This window comes from Lissotriton helveticus, chromosome 12 (genome assembly GCF_964261635.1).
Source record: "Lissotriton helveticus chromosome 12, aLisHel1.1, whole genome shotgun sequence".
Classification (NCBI taxonomy): domain Eukaryota; kingdom Metazoa; phylum Chordata; class Amphibia; order Caudata; family Salamandridae; genus Lissotriton; species Lissotriton helveticus.
This window is the reverse complement of record NC_136073.1, coordinates 278,370,178-278,388,880: the sequence shown is the minus strand read 5'-3', so window position 1 is coordinate 278,388,880 and position 18,703 is coordinate 278,370,178. Positions and strand designations below refer to the sequence as shown.

The window sequence follows — 18,703 nt, the reverse complement described above, 5'->3', positions numbered from 1 at the left end:
ATGTTGTCCTCTCTCCCTAGGCGAGCGTTCCCGGAACCCTTTCATACAGTTTTTTTTTTTTTGAATTTCCGATTCTCCCCGCTGTTCCCCCTACCCCCCCCCCCCCCACCCCCCCGACTTTGTCGGAGCCTCAGGGCTCTTGGTGGGTTCTCCTGATTGTTGACCATCCCCTCCGTTCTCTGGGCTGACCTTGACTACCGTGCATTCGCCTTTTTAGTGTTTGTTTTTCATTTTGTATAAAATAAAAATTCAATATGCTCTGTGACATGTTGGGAGTAATGCGTGGTGCTGGATTTGTGCCTGACCACGGGTGTACACTTCTGATTCGTACCTGGTGCCTTATTGTTAGCGGCCAGCCCGTGAGGTTGTAGGCCCATTCTTGTATTTTTCTATGCTTGCTCAAATAAAGGTTTTTGAACAAAAAAAAAAAAAAAAAAATACAATGGAGGAGAAGGAGCAAATGTCTGAGAGGTCTGCCAAGCAGACTGGAATCTGTTCCTGAACCAAAGCACAGCATGTTGACAGCATAGGTGAGAGCTAAATATGCTAACTCTTGAGTTAATTACCTATAAATTATTGCTGAATTTAGTAATACACATTTTTCTATAGATCCAGTGTGTGCGTGCTCTATTTTTGGCTAATTGGCTTAAACCAATGGTAAAAATAAACCCTCTAGTGTATTGGGAGTTCAAATCTAAAATGGGGAGTGTGCATTAGCAGCAGATGGCATCAGTGGGGTTAGAGGCTGGCATGGCAACAAAACAAACTTGTCAAGAGCTAAATTAGCCTCTCGCATTGAGGGAGTCAGATTGTAATGGATTTGGATGCTGTCTCTATAGAACTCCAAAGGATGACGTGACCAGCCTAATAAGCCAAGACACTGATGCGCTGCGATGGTGCAAGCATCGGATTGTTTGCACTTCCTGAATACAGATATCTATATCTGCAACAGGGAACCTTAAATTCCTTTGAGTCAGAATGTTGTAGAAGGCTGTAATACCAGAATGTCAGGTTTTGGTCATAGAGTGGAAATGGAGGGCGGGGAGGGGGGCAGGACAGAGCGGTGTATGTTTGTGTAAAGAGTGGACAGAGTCCAAAGAGGATCAATAGGTTTCTAAAAGATGGTAGTTTGCAGGTTGAATTCATCGCCATTGGATGTGTCACCTGCACGTTCTTTGTTTCAGAATTTCTTCGCCAAAATTGTAGCATTCTGGTGGCCGGAGAAGGCCCTGTATTTTTGTTATGCTCTCTGTAATGTGCAAGGGACATGTTGTGAGCGCACGTTCGAAGTGCGATTGATGCATGCAGATAACGGTGTATAAACATTATTCACATTAGGTTCTTGTACAATGGGATTAGTAAGTGGGTGTGCCGTGCACTCACGGCAGCAAACTGTGATGCCTGGGTAGCAGATCGTGTGCCAAGACTAATAATTATTTTTATCGAAAACTTTGCACACACTCACTGGTAGCGCTCTTCATGACAAAAGCTGATGTGTGCAAGTTGTATACACTATGGGGTTTGCATATGGACACAAAAGTGTGCTGTACATGCACACTGTATTGCGTGCATTCCCAAAAGCTACATATTTTGTTGCATGCTTTTTATTTTGAGTTGTGTTTCATTAGTAGTGTTTCCTGGGCTGAGCAATTTGAAATCTGCACCCCAAAAAGCATTGGCAATAGTGACAGATGCAGGGGAGCAGGTTCAGATCATGGGAGTCTAGTTGGAGAACGCCTTTTGCACTCTCTTGTCTTGATATGTTGGTGTCCTAACTGTGGTTGCACCAAGCACCTCCAGAGGTGGCAAGCTTGTCAGCCAGATAGGCAGGATGCCAGTTGGGATGGCTTTGGAGACCATATTAGCTCATCTTGAAGATGATGGAGGCTACAAAGGGGAGCCAGTCGATTTCCATCAATGTGGAGGTGGCATGTGACATTTCTTATGGCCTTGATGGGGGATAAGGTGTAGGATAAGGCAAATATCTATGCTAACTCCATTTTATACTTGCAACTAATGGAGGAACTTATATAATCTAACCAACTGGGCACGGACAGCCTAGGACTACCATCCTGATATACCATGGGACTATTTAGAGTTTTCTGTATTTTACGAAGCGAGAATATGATGCTCCCTGTTGCATGTTTCACTTGGGAGCACAACCTTCATAAAATGATGCCACTTTGTAGCCGTTATAAACATGCCCATCTTGGGTAAGAACAAATGCGGTTATTCTGAGGCATTTCTGCAAGATTCATGAAAATAATACATTTGCCAAAATGTTTAAGGTAGCTGGTCTTTAGTTCAAGAAATATTACACATTTCAACACAAGACCTGTGAAAAGGTGCATGTAAGACAAAAGCAAAATTGGTTTTAAGAAGTGGCTACTCGTTTGCTAAAAACTTGAAGAAACAGAGCGTTTGTTCCAGACTTTTGAGAACCATTTAGCATAGGGTCAGGAAAATGCTATTATTTGCTCAATGCTCACATTAGGGTCAAGGGTTTCCTCTTCAGACAACAAGCCATCTTCAACAGGTTGACCTCCAGGTGCCACTGGGTGCTTCTCTGCCGGTTCCTTCTGCTTTGCTTCTTTTTCCGCTGCCTTCTTCTCTGCTTTTAAGCGCCTCTTCAGCTCGCTGCAGAACAAGAAAGGAAATAATCACAGAACTGCAACAAACTCAACCTCTCCATCAATGTATTCTCTGCAAGACTTTAGATTATCCTGGCCTCAATTCTGCTTACTCCAACCAAAATGCACAAGCGCTATGCCGTTTACCCAAATATAGTGAAGGTCAATGTAGTTTCACAACCAACCCTGCTAACTCTGTATGGCTTCAGAGGCACACAAACCACACTGAAAGATGAGAAACTGAATAAGGAAGTGAGACCCAAGATTCAGTCCATCTAAAAGCACGGTCAGCACAAACCGCTCTATCAGGGACCATAAAGAAAACTGCAGCACAGCAACACATCGGCATGGTCACACAAGCACCATCCCTTAAAAGAATTGCATGCACATGGACCGCAATCCTATTGACATTTCACAGAACCCAGTATTCTATCCAGCAAAGCTGAACTCTCCACTGTGATAATATGGTGCCAGTGGTCAGCAAATTCTGTGTGTGGTCACATAACTAATTTTGACCGTTTAGTTTGGTCTGGAAATTAAGGTTAACTAGTGGAACGTACGTGTTAAGAAACAGAATGCTAGAAATTAAATGTAAAAGGACATTTCCGCATCAAAAAGTAAACATGGAAGAAGAGAAAACAGACCAAAAAGTAACCAGCGCCGACGAGTCTACAGAAGACATGCTGGTAGGAACAAGAGCAGAGCATCAGAAAAAATGTAATGTCAGGTGAGGTGACATGCTACTTGATCATTCACTTCAGAAGATGCAGGTCACCAATTGACAACTAGGAGTTGTGGTGCTCAAAGAAAGAGGGGGAGGAGTAAAAATCAATGGTGGCAAGCCAAGAAAAAAAAGCTACAGAGAGGACAAAGGAATAGAAGCTCAAATGCCTATCACTGCGCCCCCTTTCCCTCACCAGCATCATCATTTTGGTGTCTCAGAATCAGATGCTTAGACAGAGTGTGCCAACCTTTTGTAGATTCCAGTAAGAACACCCGTGGGATCCTTGAATATCAGCATGGATGTATGGGTCACGACATCAGGACACAATCACTTGCATGCTAGGAAAAGCCAGAGGCTTGGAAAGAACATATGTCAAGTGCCAACCAAACAGTAAAGTTGAACAAGAGTGACATTAGCCAGACAAGGTCAGAGACAGAGATATGGTCATAACTCTGTTGTCCCATACACGACTGACATGCCACCAGTACTGCAGAACCGAACCAGAGCAAAGTTGAGTGGGGGCTGTTGCCAAAGCACTGGGTGCTTATCCAAGATACAGTCAGAAAAATGCCCAGATGAAAAGCGCTGCAAGTCCCAAACACATGATCAAAAGGGTCACAGGACTGTAGCAGCAAAAGACAGCCAACAAATAGGCTGCAGGAAAAAGCTCCAGGCAAGGTGCATGACGAATTGGGGAGAGCTATTGAGAGAACAAATAGCAAATTGATTTGGAGCACCAACACGGGCATCTGACATTATCGAAGCATGCACAGTAACCACTAGTTAACAAGACACTGACAACTATTATTTAAGGACAGATATCTTGCCATAGCTGGCATAGCACACAAAGCAGTATCATGACCAAGCACAAACGGGTATAGGAGAAGTATGAGCCTCGGTTATAGGTAAGGATTTAAGAGACACCCCTCCCCTATATGACAGGAATGATTGGCAGTCATGAATAAAAGAGGTTGGTGGAACCCCATGGGGTAATGTAGGAAAGAGGATGAACTGGCACCAACCTTTTTTGACCATGAAGTGCCTTGTCCCTGTAGAGAGAGGGGGAAGTAGAAAGTTGGCAGAGCAGCACATCCTCCTTCTGGCCTCGCTGTGCCCAACCAGCTCGGAGTAGGGACACCCTAAAGAGCCTACAGGCCACCCGGGTCACCATGGCCAGAAGCAAGAGAAGTTTCACAGTCTGGAAAAATTACCTGAGCAAAAAACACAATATGTCAGCTGCAGCCAGGGTACATCAGTGTGCAAGCAGGGCAGTGACGGAGCAGATTCCACAAGACATACCGCCACCCCAACCAGACCAGAAGAAAAAACACTAACAGTAGCCAACAATGGACAACATCCCCACTTACCAAAAGAAACAAATTCACTAATTACTGGCCTCTCAAACAAAGCCAATGATGGGATTGAGAAACAGGCATGAAAAAAAATCACTATAGGCGCACCCCAGCTTCTTTCAATGAGGAACCCCTTCTTTTAAAACTGGACTTTTAAAAGTCTTAGTTGACTCACTATAGACTGCCAAAGTCTTTCCTATTACCACTGTAGTTTCTCTTCTTTCTGTTATGTTTAATTACGATTACTTTTTAGGTCGAGCTGGAGTGCATCCGATAGGATGCTCCAGTTCGACAACTTTAGTCAGCCGTCTCGGGGGAATTAGGGACAAGAGGGTGTTACGAGCTTTTCCTTTTGGATTTGGGTGCGCGAACGCGCACGTCCAGCCCCACGCCGCGCCGTGCACATCCCCGGCTCCAATTTCTTGAAGTTGGCACACATGCGCGCGCATATACACACACAGACAGACAGACACTCGCTCGCTCACACACCCCCCTCCCCCCCCACAGTCATCGGCCTCTTTTAAACACACACGCATACACACAGACTCCAAGACACATAGACACACACACGCTCATACACATACAGAGCCCCCCCCGCTGCAGCTCTTAGTGCAAATGGCGCCTTCCTTGGAGTCCCTCCCGGACTCAAGACAGCCAGAGAATGCCCCCGAGAGCCACCAAGGCGAAGCCCCACTCACCGGCTTCCTTGGTGCGGCGGCTCTCCTCTCATCGGCAGCTGCAGGGCTCGTCTATGCCGGTTACCACGGGCTCTCCCTCACTCGTGGAAGGCGCCGGCAGCAGGACTCTTCCTCCCTCCTTCTCAGGGCAAGTGCACCGGGGCGCAGGGTAGGCTCCTGCCTGCTCCGGTGCTCAAAACAGCCGCGGCTCTTCCGTGGGAGGCGGGGTAGGCTCCCGCCCTCCTACTTCCGGTTTCCCATTGTCCCGCCCGGCCTGCCTGACTTCCTGGTCGCAGGCCGGCGGTAATGTTCGGTTTGCCCCGGGCTGCGGCGGTGATGCGGGGGGACACACGAGGGGTAGGCTCCCTCCAGAATTTAATTATAAAGCGAGGTGACACTCGCTACAAGTGGAAATACGCCGCAATTTGGGGCAAATGCCGGGTGGGCACCGGCTTGGAGCACCACGCGCTTCAACGGCAAACACAGCGCTCTAAAGCGCTAAGGAGGCAAATCCCGCTGCCAATGCCGGGTGGGCACCGGCCTCCTGCAACAAACCGCTCCCAGGCGCTTCAGGGAAATGAAGCGCTCCCAAGCGCTAGGCAGGTGAATACAGCGCTCCCAAGTGCTATAAAACTTGTCGCTTCAGAGCCCCCACATCCTAAAAATCTCACCACACACTGGAAGGGAGCAGGCTCTGGGGTCATCGGTTTAAAGCCCTTTTCTAGTAAAAACATTATTCCACACAAACTGTCACCCAGAGACCCAGTACCCCTGATACTCTCCTGCAGCACTCTCACCACAGTGAGACTCGTGTGAAACCAATGACGTGTCAGAGGGAGAATGACACCAAAGGATAAAAGGCAGAGGCTGCCCAGCAGAAATGTGAACCTATAATCTGCAGAGAAACACACACACACACACACACATACGCACACACACATACATATATGCACACGCACGCATGCACACGAAGTCACTGAAAAAAAGGACAAATTAACACTAGGTATCAATTACATTAAACAATGTTCCATGTGTAGCGCTTAACACAAAAACGAATGAATAGCCCCCGACAACTATCCAACACTGCCAGCTCTTTCCTGTATACCCTACCATATTGTATAATGCTATTAAAACAGAGACTTTTTAGGTCGATCCTGAGCAGCGCATGTGCTGTTCTTCGAAGCACGCTGTATTCAGGTATGGACTTGCTAAGATAAGCTTGCAGTTTTGTCCTATCGCTGAAGGTTGGTAGGTTGGGGAAGAAGTGTCTGGGGCGTCCTTTAAACAAGCATTTGCAATGCAATAGGTCTCACTTTTGCGAGAGTTTAAGCTATTAGCATTGTAAATGACAATGCCTTTTATTTATGTTTTAAAAGCAAAAACATAAATATACAGAAGCAAGATGGCCGCCGGGTAGGGAGCTCCTGTGAGGAGCTCCCGGTGCTGGGGATCCCATTCGGGCATTATCCCTGTTAGCACCTACCAACACGACGGAACGGACGGAGAAAGAAGAACGGAACGAAAGAGTAACTGGATCGAGTAACTGGATCGATTAACTGGATTGGATTAATGACCCCTGAAATGCCCCGAGCGGACCTTCGATTCTGACACCCTCAACGCTGACTGATCGACACCGCGGTCCACCCTGCCACCAGCTCTGCACTGGACCCAAGGCGGCATAAGAGATGAGCATCAATAGGGGCGGCTGAAACTACTGGAGCCTAGTCCAGACAGCTCAATGACTTTGGTGAGCTGGAAGTGGTCCCCCGCGACAAGGCGGAGGAGGGCACTGGAGCTCGGTTGAAACTCCAGGAGCCTAGTCCAGACAGCTTGACGACGTCGGAGAGTTGGACATGGTCCCCCGCTACAAGGCGGAGGAGGGCATTGGAGTTCGGTTGCTGACCCTTCCCGAGAAGCCCAAAGTCACACACGGATGATTTGGCGGGCACCCTCGGCAGCACAGGATCGGTGACGCTGAGGAAGGGGGTCGGCGTCGACTGAGCCAGCTCAGGTGAACAAGCGCCCCCCCCCCTCCAAGGAAGGTTTCAAGACGGAGCGGTCGGTGTCTGGAGCGGATCCGGTGTGCCCCGGGGTGTGTTTTCAGCAGTGTTTCGACGGAAGACCCCCCCCCCCCCTCCCCCGCCGTCCAGTGGTTCGGTGAGTACCGAATGGGGGCATCTGGAGCGGCTCCGGTGCGACAGTGTCCGAATGTTTGTGGCAGCTTTTTGGGCGGGAGGCTTCCCCCCCTCCCCCCCTCACACTGCCGGTATGCTCTATTTACCGGTGTGTCGGGGGCAACCTCTGCGCAACTTGGGAGAAGCCTGATGTGAGCAGCAGCGTCAGTGGTGATTTCTAAGGTAACGGCACGCAGAGCTATTTGCCCATCGGCACGCAGAGCAAAATTCCCATGCAGGTCTTTTCACTCTCTGCCTGGAACACAGCACACAAAACTATTTAAACAGCCTCAGGGGCGACGCGAAGGGCAACTACTTGCAATCACATCATATCAAACACTCATGCAGGCTTTTTTTTACGCTTTGCCCGGACTTCTATGTGACTGGTATTTTCGCGGGCTTTTCACTCTCCATTGCTAACCTGGCTGGGGCCATAAAGCTGGAACCATAAATCACCCCCCTGCCCACCATGAAGCTACATACCAACGCGGTCAGGGAGCAGCAAAACAGAGATAAGCCACCATCTAGCAGCATAGAAGCTGAACTCTGCTCCCCCCCTCAATCAACATGGAAGATGGACTAATTCGACATCCCCAGAGTAGAAAGAGAAACCAAACTCTGGAATCCTTGCATTTTGGCTGCCATCTTAGACTGGTCTCTCCCTCTCTCTCTCTCTCTCTCTTTGTCGGCCATTCTGGACTAGTCTTTCTCACCACTTGAACTCACCCTAGGGAAACCCTCATTAGGCTAATATTAATTAGCGGATGTCTGCCACTTTGCGGTATCATACCTCCAATCACTTTTAATGCACCGATAGTTAGCCCATATAGCATCCTAAGAAATACTACTATTAATTAGAAAGACTACTATTAATTAGCGAGTGAATGCCTTTTATTGCAGTACTATACTTCTATTTGTTTATAATGCACCGATCGTTAGCTCATATAGCACCCTAAGAAATGGCCTATTTAGATTATTATCAACTAGTGAATGTATGCTTTTTATTACAGTATTATACCTCTACTTGTTTTTAATGCACAGATTGTTAGATCACATTGCACCCTATGCATGATTTACCTGATTGTACTGACTGCTTCTTCTGATTTATTTGTTTGACGATGTATTGTTTTCTCATCTGATTGACCCCTCTGAACTATGATCCCTCATGTATCCCTTCTATGTAAAGCGCTCTGATATCCGCAAGGATCTTGTCCGCGCTATATAAAACTTTCAAATAAATAAAAGGCATTGCCATTTACAATGCCAATAGCTCTAACTTTAATAATGCGAGACCTATTGCATTGCAAATGCTTGTTAAGTGTTAGTAGGTGAATAAAATAGCTCCCCAAAAACAAATTAAGTCACTTTTCTTTCTCATTCTGCCCCAAACGTAAGAACTACTGTACAATTCTTGGATCTTTCACATTTAAATGGGGGCAACACAAAGCTAGCTTGAGTTCCAAAAACCCCACAAGCCCCTTTCAGAAACATTCTGCATCATGCCTTGCCAAACCCCCTAAAACATCAGATGTCCTCACTACTATGAAAGAATGCCAATTGTTTCCGCTCAATGCCTGAATCCACAGCAAAAGGGCTTGCATTACCATTACTTCTACCCAGTTATTTGAAAGGTCAGCACAAGATGAACGGGGGGCAAGAAAACATTATAAAGCAAATCACATCTGCTCCTTCAAATCCACAGTGAAGAAATTATTCTCCCGTCAAGTATGACGACTCTGGAGCCATCTCCCAGAGGATCACAGAACTGGACCCAAACTACTTTCCTTATGGAAAAGTATCTTATTTATTCAAATCTTATCTTAAAGGAGGAGGTTACAAGCTAGAAATCTGTAGACACCCTAACCCCACTATAAAGAACTCACAATCCAACCAAAGAAGGACTTGCTACAACTGTCCTCACAACTCCAGGTAGCAACTTACACTCACCAGTCAACTTGACTCTCCAGTAAGTAACTCACAAGTGCACCAAATAAGGACCACCTAAATCCATCTCACACCCTAGCCCACTAGATCCCAGTGACCTTACTAACCAACCAGAAACATGCACATTGATTCATTCCTTGATACTATGAAGGAAGCAAATTGTTACTCTACTGTCCCTCTCACCATCTACAAAAATGAAGTGCTCTACAATTCTCAACCACTCAGTATTTTGCCCAGACCACAATGTTCACAAATGATCCAACTAAGTTTCCAAGCACAACCACGGCTTGACCAATCCCCTCACCCAGAGACCAAGCAATTATTCAGATATAAATTCCTCAACAACTCAAGGGGAACTAGGTTGAAGCCGAGAACAAAAATTCAAGACCTACAAACATTATTTTATAATTATTTATAGTGCGCAGCCCCCTGAATGCCCACAACTAGCACACTAACCGCTTGTAAATGGGCCCAGAAAGCTTACAGGATCCTAGTCAGCAGCCTCTCTCCACTCAATCAATCGTCAGATACTATTGCGGTGGGCCGGAGAGTAGTATTAAGCTAAACGAGTGTCTCAGGTAATGTTCCAACACTCCTAAAGCCTCACAAAGCACTATACAATTCATGACAATTTTAAAAACGCTCGCTATTAAAACCAGATACTAAAAAGAAGTTTCTGCATATAGTGCATAACGTACAATTTTGATGAATGGCAGCTATACGCCGCAGAGAAAACATTACATTAACAGTAGTGGATATGGCATCATTATTGACCTGAAAACACATCACTCTGCTACTCGTCATCTTACCCGAAAACAGAGCTCTGCACAGCTGAGATATAATAAAGGTACCAAATGAACCCGTCAAAGCCATAGACAGGCAAAAGGGGCACAGCTTAGCCTCTCAGCACTGATGCAGAAGCCAGAAATCCACAGTGCTACCTCTAAAGCCTACCAGGTAGCAGGGAAATAGTTTCCTTCTGCCAGCCAACAAACATACGGCGCTCAGGGGCAGTCAACACCAAAGCAGATGGGAGCACAGCGACCACTTACCTTCCTCTACATTAGTAAGTGGTTGCTGCTAAAACATCCAATGCATACAGTAAAGACAGTTCACCCATGATTTGATGAGAAATGCATTAGAGATTAAATGCTGCAAACAAACATAAGACTATGTAGGCTCTCTCCCTCCCATGCACACAAATGGCAGGCAGAACCAAACATGCATTCACAGTAGCAGGAGGGAGCAAATACAGTGCACACGGAGAGCACACTCCAATGGAGAATGATTTTTTTTTTTAAACCACCCCCATATCATTTCAGTTTGGGGCCCATCTACCGGAGGACCTGATAACCACACCTAATCTGTTTTTGTTATGGAAAAAGTAGCTTATCTATTCATATCTTACCTTACAGAATCAACTTTCAAGCTGTAAATCTGTGCACACTCACCTCACCGTAAATGATTCACAATCCAGTCAAAGAGGGACTTAATACAACTGCCCTCTCCGGTCAACTAAGACTCTTCAATAAGCAACCCACAAGCACAACATTACACGCCAATTTTTTTAAGTGCCTTGTAATGCAATCAAATTAATTACTCCTATCGTCTCAAAATTGTGCTCGTTCATGACTTTAGCTCTTACGTGGCTTTAAGCAACATGTATGGGGTGTCTGATGTGGGCTCATATCAAACATTCAGATAACCAGAGACTAAGTAAAACAGTCCCAATAGGGTATTTATATATAAATGTATCTTATTAGGTGATCTCTTAGTCGCAGGTTGAGTGTGCACCTCGAATGGTTGCTAGTGAAGCAATCAACCATCCAACCTGTTATAGTTTCAGACTCTTTGGCATAATTCTACTACACACTATTCCTGCAGACATCTTGCAGGAGTAGCTACTTGATGCTTGGAAGGCCACAGACCGATTATTTTAGGATGGGGTGATCTTCAAATCTACATCAAGAAAATACTATTCACATAGGGTGATTATCAACATCTCTCTCCCACTTAGGAAATCCTTCAGTCCGTGAGATATTGTCAAGAAGACGCACTTGTTAAATGATTATGGAAATAACGTATTATTGTTTTGCTCTTTTCGGTCCTGACTCATAGGCTTTCACTTTCGTTTCAAGTCAAACGAAAGTGCAATACCTCCAAGAAGGACTTGAAATCCCGTCTGTCTTACAAAATGCTTCCACTAGAACTCGCCGAGTTATCCGCGTCACCCACTAACGTATACAAATGATATGCAGCTTCACAAATTAGTCAACAACGCCACTAATAAGACAGGGCGATGCGTTGACCCAACCCCTCATTGCCAGGCAAGTTAAACTGGTTCCCAACGTAGACAAGAACCAAATGCAAAACCTTCATCTGCTACGTGTCTCTCTGTGAAAGCCACAAAGATATGCGGAAGGCCAAGGAATCTCATATTTTTTTTTACTACATTCAGAGTCTCGTTTTGACCAGAGGTGTGCGGGGAAACTGTCCGGCTGATGATACTTTGTCGTAAACATATCAAGAAATTGTACGTGATCAAAATTCCTTTCTTCTTTTCTCTCTCTTTATTTAATGTTGTTGTTTTTTGGAATATCAGTGCATCGGCGCACCTTATCAAAAACAAAAGCAAATTGCAATTAAATGAAATTTAGAGCCGTAAGCAATTGCAAACCACAATTTTATGGAAATGCCAAACTGAAGACAAGCACTGGCAAAGCCAATACGGTTAACGTTTAAGCATGTGCAACTCACTGTACTAAGGCGCCGGCAAAAGCATCAGAAAAGATGCTATACAAAAAAAATCCTTTATTTTATATAGCATCCATTTTACAGATACTTGTAATGTCCTGCTTTATTTAATAACACATGCAATACTTTCATCAATGCTCACTTCCCAGGTGCTGCCTGGTAGCTCGCCGACTCCACTTTCATGCATTACAGTGAACACAAAAGAAAGCACCCAAACATCCAACAGAAAAAAACTGTGATAATTAAATACTCCAGTCACTTAACACAAGAGGAGTTTGACACTATCGCACATGAATGGATGAAGGCTACAGAGCAAAAGAAACCAACAACTTAAGGCCGATCGCCTAAAGCAAGAATAGAACACGTTTGATATGAATAACACAAACATCGCACATGTCCCACCAAAAAGGGAGTTCATTTCCTAACCAGTAACAACATACATATTGTTAAAATTGATTAAACTGCGTTTCCAAAACCAAGCAAAAAAATCTGCTCGTTTCAGGTTAAGTTGCAACCCACTTTTGTGGACATTAGATGACCCACAATACAGAATGCAAAAATCGTCCAGTCATTTTAATTTCAGTTCTTTAACTGTAAAACGTGGCTTCCGTCTTTCCCCCTCTTTGGGGAATCCGACACTTCAAATGGTAAAAGGCACACGAGGGTACTTTGCTACTTTCGGTGGATGTCTTGGATAAAGTGCTCCACAAACAGTAAATATCTTTCCATTTGGAATTATTTTTGTATTTTGTATTGTGGGGCACTCGACAACAAAAAAGGAGGGGCTGATGAAAAGCCTCTAATTCATGAAGACGAAAGGAGATTTAATTGAATCTCATTTAGAACGAGGAAGATACTGTGAGGATAGATTAGTGTTCTTACGTAAAAAAATTACTGCTTTAAAATAAATATGAGTGATAAGCCAATTTGAATACCTTTGCAGGCCACTAAAGAATATATCAAAATGACATTTAAAATAAAGCCAGTGAAAATTTCAAGGAATGAGAACAATTTTCCGCCCAGATTGTCAGCAGCATGTAGGACCACTTTTAGTAGAGCCACGAAGGGCTGTATATAACTAAAACAAGTGAGAGTACACAAGATGTCAAGATGGAGTGGATACACTCAATGTAGTACACTTGAGGATCAAACTGTGGGGAAAGGCTTTCAGACAGCTGAAGGACATTCTTGAAAGGGAAGGTGCCAGGCTCCAGAAGAAAGTAAGAGCTGCCATCTCCAGTGCATGCATGTAAATTAGTCGGTTACCACTCAGACCACCCCCCCCCCCCCCCATGTATCACATGCGCGTCTCATGAGTCTGAGTGCCTTCAGTAAGTTAGTCAGCTGCTTCTGAGACCCACCCGTTCCCTGTATGTCACATGCGTTTCCCTCGGTAGTCCCAAGTCTCGCTGCCTGACATGTATGGTTCGCCCAGTCCCTTCCTGGTTGCATCAGCCGCACTCTGCTGAAGTTAGGCTGGGGATTGAAGTTCAGAACCAAGCTACGCGTAGCCCAGCAGCGAACCCCGAATATGCCCTCGCACCACATCCCCCACAATGCCTCGAGAGAATGCGACACACTGCATGACGGGAAACCGGGTCCGCACAATAGCCGGTAAATGGAACCCACATCCCAGCGGGCTCTAGACCGGTCTCCGAAGCAAGAAGCGGCGCACAGCGGTCTCCTACTGTCAAGCGCGAGTCACACGGCCACACTCCACCGCTTACTTCTTGCTGAGCTTGTCTGCGTCCCCGGGATGCGCTTCCACTACGTCCGCCATGTCTGCCACTGAGAAAAAGAAAGAAGTTGAATTTCCGCAAGCGGACCACAAGCTCAGCCCCGAGGACAGCGGGCGGAAGTGACGTAGCAAACTGCAACAGACGAGAGACGACGGACGCTGGCGGTCGATTTAAACTAGCAGAAAGCTGATAACATTTTATGGCTAGTAATGCAGACGTGGCAGGCTGCATTCAAGTTTGTAAATCAGTACCCTGCTGGTTTAAGGCCGCTTGATTACGGTGCAATATATATTCACACAAATCAATATATTATTCACATATTCACGTATACAGTATACGGTATACTCATACAATAACACACATATTTATACCAAACTGTTATATAATACTGTATGTATGTGTTACGTATATTATGTGATGGTTAGTTTCCTAACAGTCAAACCTGAAACCCCGAGGCAGCGTGATTGATCCGCATTCTAAGGAGTGAATTGCTCTCCTCCTGAGGTTTTCCACCCAGACGCCCAGAATCAATATACATGATTCCTATGTGATTGCGGCAATAAGGACAAGCAACTTCACGTGTTAAACCCTAATCAATAGAACTTTTAAATATTAAACGATACCATCTAAATCTGAAGATGGAACACTGCTGACAGCTGTGAGAAGTTATTCAACTATCCACCGCCGTGGCTTATATTAATTTTACAACGACATTCGTTAACACAGGATATTTACAAAGACCCTGAAACAAGACAGACATCGAATTGGTAGTCTTGAAAAAGGTGGAAGATCAATACTGCACAACCACCGAAACGCGTCGACGCCTAAACCCAGTACAATTCAAATCTCCTCTTCCCTTGTCGATATACAAGTCTCAGTGTACAAGACTAGGGAGAGATCAAATTGCAGTATTGAATGTACACCCCGTATCTAACCCCGTATCTAACAATTTTCATGTTTTGCAACTTTAGTCTGTCTATTATATTGTGTAGGTCACAAGAAATTGTCCAACTATTTTAGTAGTTTACGAATAATTTTATGTGCTTTTTATGAAATGTATGATGTATAATTGTGAATTGGTTTTTATTTCTGTCATTTTTAATAAATGTTTTTGTACTTTTGGAATAACACTTTATGTTTTTGTGATTCTATCAATGAATGCTTTATAGCTAGATTGTAGCTAGATCCAGTATCTGTTTCAAGGGAATGGTTTCATTTCTTTAGTTTCCTAATAGTACAAGTAGTGATGTAATCATTAGAATGTATAACTTGGAGCTAGTATATATAGTGAGGTAATAGAATGCAGTCGAGGAGGTGGAGCATTGACTGCGTTGGAGACACTGGGGGATATCCCAGTGCTGTCACTTGCGGGCTTTATGTATTGAGGTTCCTATAAATAGAAGAAACCTTGTTCTAATCAATTCTGGCTGCCCTGATCTCTGGATGACATATGGGTGCTCATATTCCTCTCTAAGGACACCTCTAAAGGACCGATAGCCTAGTTACTTCCATTGGAATGTTGCAGGACACTTACTGTACTTAAGCGGCTCGTACATTAGTGATCATGTCACTTACCGCTACAAAAATGGCCTGCCTATAGGGTGTCTTCTACCCAGTAAGAAGCCAAATGCTGGACCGTGACTAAAAATTCAAGACGAAGGCATAGCTGCCAAGGTTTCAGATTGCCATGTGTGACATTTTCAAAATTTCAGTGTAATTATGAGTGACATTTCAACAACTATGAGTGACATCAAGTGATGAAGACCAGGGAAACAAATATCAGAAATAAAATTCATGCCAAGCGGCTCCCCCTACACAGAGATGTAGCCTGTGGTTAACTTTAAAGGTATTGGTAAGGTTTTCCCAACTCAACGTTATAAGCAATGGCTTCTACCTTTAATTGACTGTAGGATGTGCCTTTAATTGACTGTAGGGTGTGACCAGCTAAAGGCAAGAACTGTACTTTTCAATTCAACTTTAAACTCAAAATTATGAAGCTGCAAGCGTGACTGGAAAATCTTTTATTTTCACACCAGACACAAAAGCTAATATAAGCTGCTCCCTAAGTTGAGCAGCATATAATAAACAAGCTCGAACCTGGAAAATCACCGCCTAAACATTAGCAATATATTTATATTGGTAGTCAGTATTTCAGCTGCTCTATCGTTGCCCACCTGTAGTCTCTGAAAGCCAACACCAGGTTAGCAAACATACATGAAACATCTGCTGAAAGAAAGTATTTCCTTGAACATCCTGTCCCTGTGGCAGCTTCACGCTTTCACTACAGTGCTCGGCAAGCAGTTAAATAAATCAATAGATGCGCTCTGCACCCGTGGTCTTGATGTGCAGCCGCTCACTCTTTTTACCGATTTGCATTGACCTCTACACACACAGCACCTACATACCACACTAGATGCACAGCAAATACGGAAAAAACATTCTCTCTTTTAAAGTGTCTGTTTTAGTTGGACATAAACTATAATGTGTCCCAAAGCATAATGAGGTTTCTTTTCTTTCGATTCAAACATTTACGACTCCAGTAAGATGTATATTTATTTTAGAAGATACACAAGATGACAAGGGAAACACCCACTCCTGTTTAAATTGAGAAATCGCGCTTTAGTGCTGCCACAGAGAAGGCTCTCGACCACCCACGGTGTACCTGAAAGAAGCTCTAGGCCGCGAACTATCCCTTCACACAGCCTTTATATTCTCAGGAGCCAGAGTTACCGTCTGTGTGGACCAACAACACTTATCACATCAAAGGCCGGAGGAGATTGACTTTCCACTAAAGAGAGCCCTCCAAGTCCTAATATCATTGGAAAAGTTCTAAAAGCATAAATGTGGCGGGGAGCCACGCAGTTAAAAAAAAAAACGGATCCACCAGTAACTTTAATATTAAGCGACTCCATCTGAAGAGCAGGACGTCACCACAGGAAAGAAGGCGGCCAGGGGGCAGCAGCACAGCGGGATGCAGATGCTGCAAAGGAAGGGAGAACGGCACAAGCACCCCCTGCTGCTCTTGTTAACTACTACCAGTTGTATTTTGTTTGCTCACGATTGTCACTTTATTTTTGCCTCATGTAATTAACGTTTGCTTTTGTGTAATATTGGTTGTCTCGTCATTTTCTCCTCATGTCTCAGTACTGTCATTTCTTATTGTGAAGCGCTCTGACGACCCGGGGTAAAGTCCGCGCTATAACGCATAATATAAAAATAAATAAATAAAACCATTACCATACACCGGCGGCGTCGCGTGCGCAGCGCTCTTTGGACATTAGTGAACTGACACTTACTTATAGTTAGTACCTGCTGCTGCCCACCCAGCCACGATGTGCAGTGGCCACTCTGACTCTGCCAGTCAGTGCTTGTCTTCATCCAGGGCAGGCTGGTCTATCGCTCCACTCCAGTCGACGCGCGACCGGCTGACGGACACTCGGCTGGGGCTGGGCTCTGCTACCGCCGCGGGGCGCCGGCCCCCTGGGCCCGGCGCGGCCGCGCTCACAGTTTTCCTGGTGGCCAGAGCTCAGCTGTCGCCGGCTCAGCTGAGCTGCCACAGTGGTGGTCAGGATGCCCTGCAGCTGTGTGAGGCTGCACAGGGGGCCGCGACGAGTGGCCATGATGCTTGAGAGACCGCGTCTCGTGTGCCACAGCCTGCACTCAAATCCCCCGCGCTTCTGCACTTCCTGGTTCCTCCAGACGTGACGGGCATGGCACTATCCCGGGCCGGCACATCCGGATTAATCATGGTGGCCCCTGTGGTGCGCCACCGTGATTGACAGCTCTGAGGCTGTATCGACTGAGCAGGCAGCCCGGCCCCCCTGCAGACTGGAGTCTGAGGTAGCCGCGCCGGTGTTCAATGTTACACCGTCCCCCGTGACTGAGCGTCCCCCCTGTGTTTGTGCGCATGCGTACAGACATTGCGCATGCGCATTTACGTTTTCATGACATTTCACTACGTAGGGTATAATTCATTGTACCCCCTTATCGGCGCACATTCGTCGCAGTCCAATCACATTTCTGAATGACAGTCCATCCAATCATCGCGTACTTACGTTTTGTTTCACTTCCATCTAACCAATGATCTAATTCTGTGGTGTATATAATCCCATGACGTTCTTTGGAAATTTCTTTTTAAGCTGCTCGTCGGTGAGTAAAGTCTTGCCTCTGCTCTTGTCTTTTACTGGTTCATACTTTCTTTATAAATAAGTTGTCATTGGTATTGTTATTGGTATTGTTATTGTAAGTGGTTGTTCGGTATTAAATGTTCCTTTTAGTAATGCGCACCGAACCGAAATGTAGAATTATTTCCTTTTAGTAATGCGCACCGAACCGAAATGTAGAATTATTTTTCGACGACGTCCTTTCAACCGAAATTGCTCCTACTTTATTTATAAAAAAGTTGTCATTGCTATTGTTATTGTTATAGTAAGTTGTTAGGTATTAAATGTTCCTTTTAGTAATGCGCAACAAACCGAAATGTAGAATTATTGTTCGACGTCTGTGTTTCCGTCGGCGTCGAAAGCCCATGTTCCTTTTAGTAATGCGCAACAAACCGAACATACCGAAATGTAGAACTATTGTTCGACGTCTGTTTTTCAGTCGGCGTCGAAAGCCCACATGTGCGTGTTTGAATGCGCAGCCAGCATAAATGTAGAAGTAATGTTCGACGTCTGGTGGCAATGCATATTAACCTTTTTTTAAAATTT

At 45.1% G+C, this 18,703-nt stretch overlaps 1 protein-coding gene across 3 annotated transcripts in view; it reads right to left on the bottom strand.

The window, feature by feature from the left end:
* KARS1 (lysyl-tRNA synthetase 1) overlaps positions 1-14,139 on the bottom strand; it is a 70,139-nt gene extending 56,000 nt beyond the window's left edge. Inside the window, exons 1-3 of one of the 3 annotated variants that reach the window (XM_078670129.1) lie at positions 13,983-14,137; positions 4,377-4,565; positions 2,490-2,637 (exon numbers count right to left, since the gene is read on the bottom strand). In XM_078670129.1, coding sequence (XP_078526255.1) covers positions 2,490-2,637; positions 4,377-4,525 — 297 coding nt within the window. In that variant the 5' untranslated portion in view covers positions 4,526-4,565; positions 13,983-14,137. Of the gene's footprint in view, positions 1-2,489; positions 2,638-4,376; positions 4,566-13,616; positions 13,783-13,982 lie in introns of those variants that run through there. The other 2 variants (XM_078670131.1, XM_078670132.1) reach the window with 2 other exon arrangements.
* Between the last annotated feature and the right edge of the window lie 4,564 nt (positions 14,140-18,703).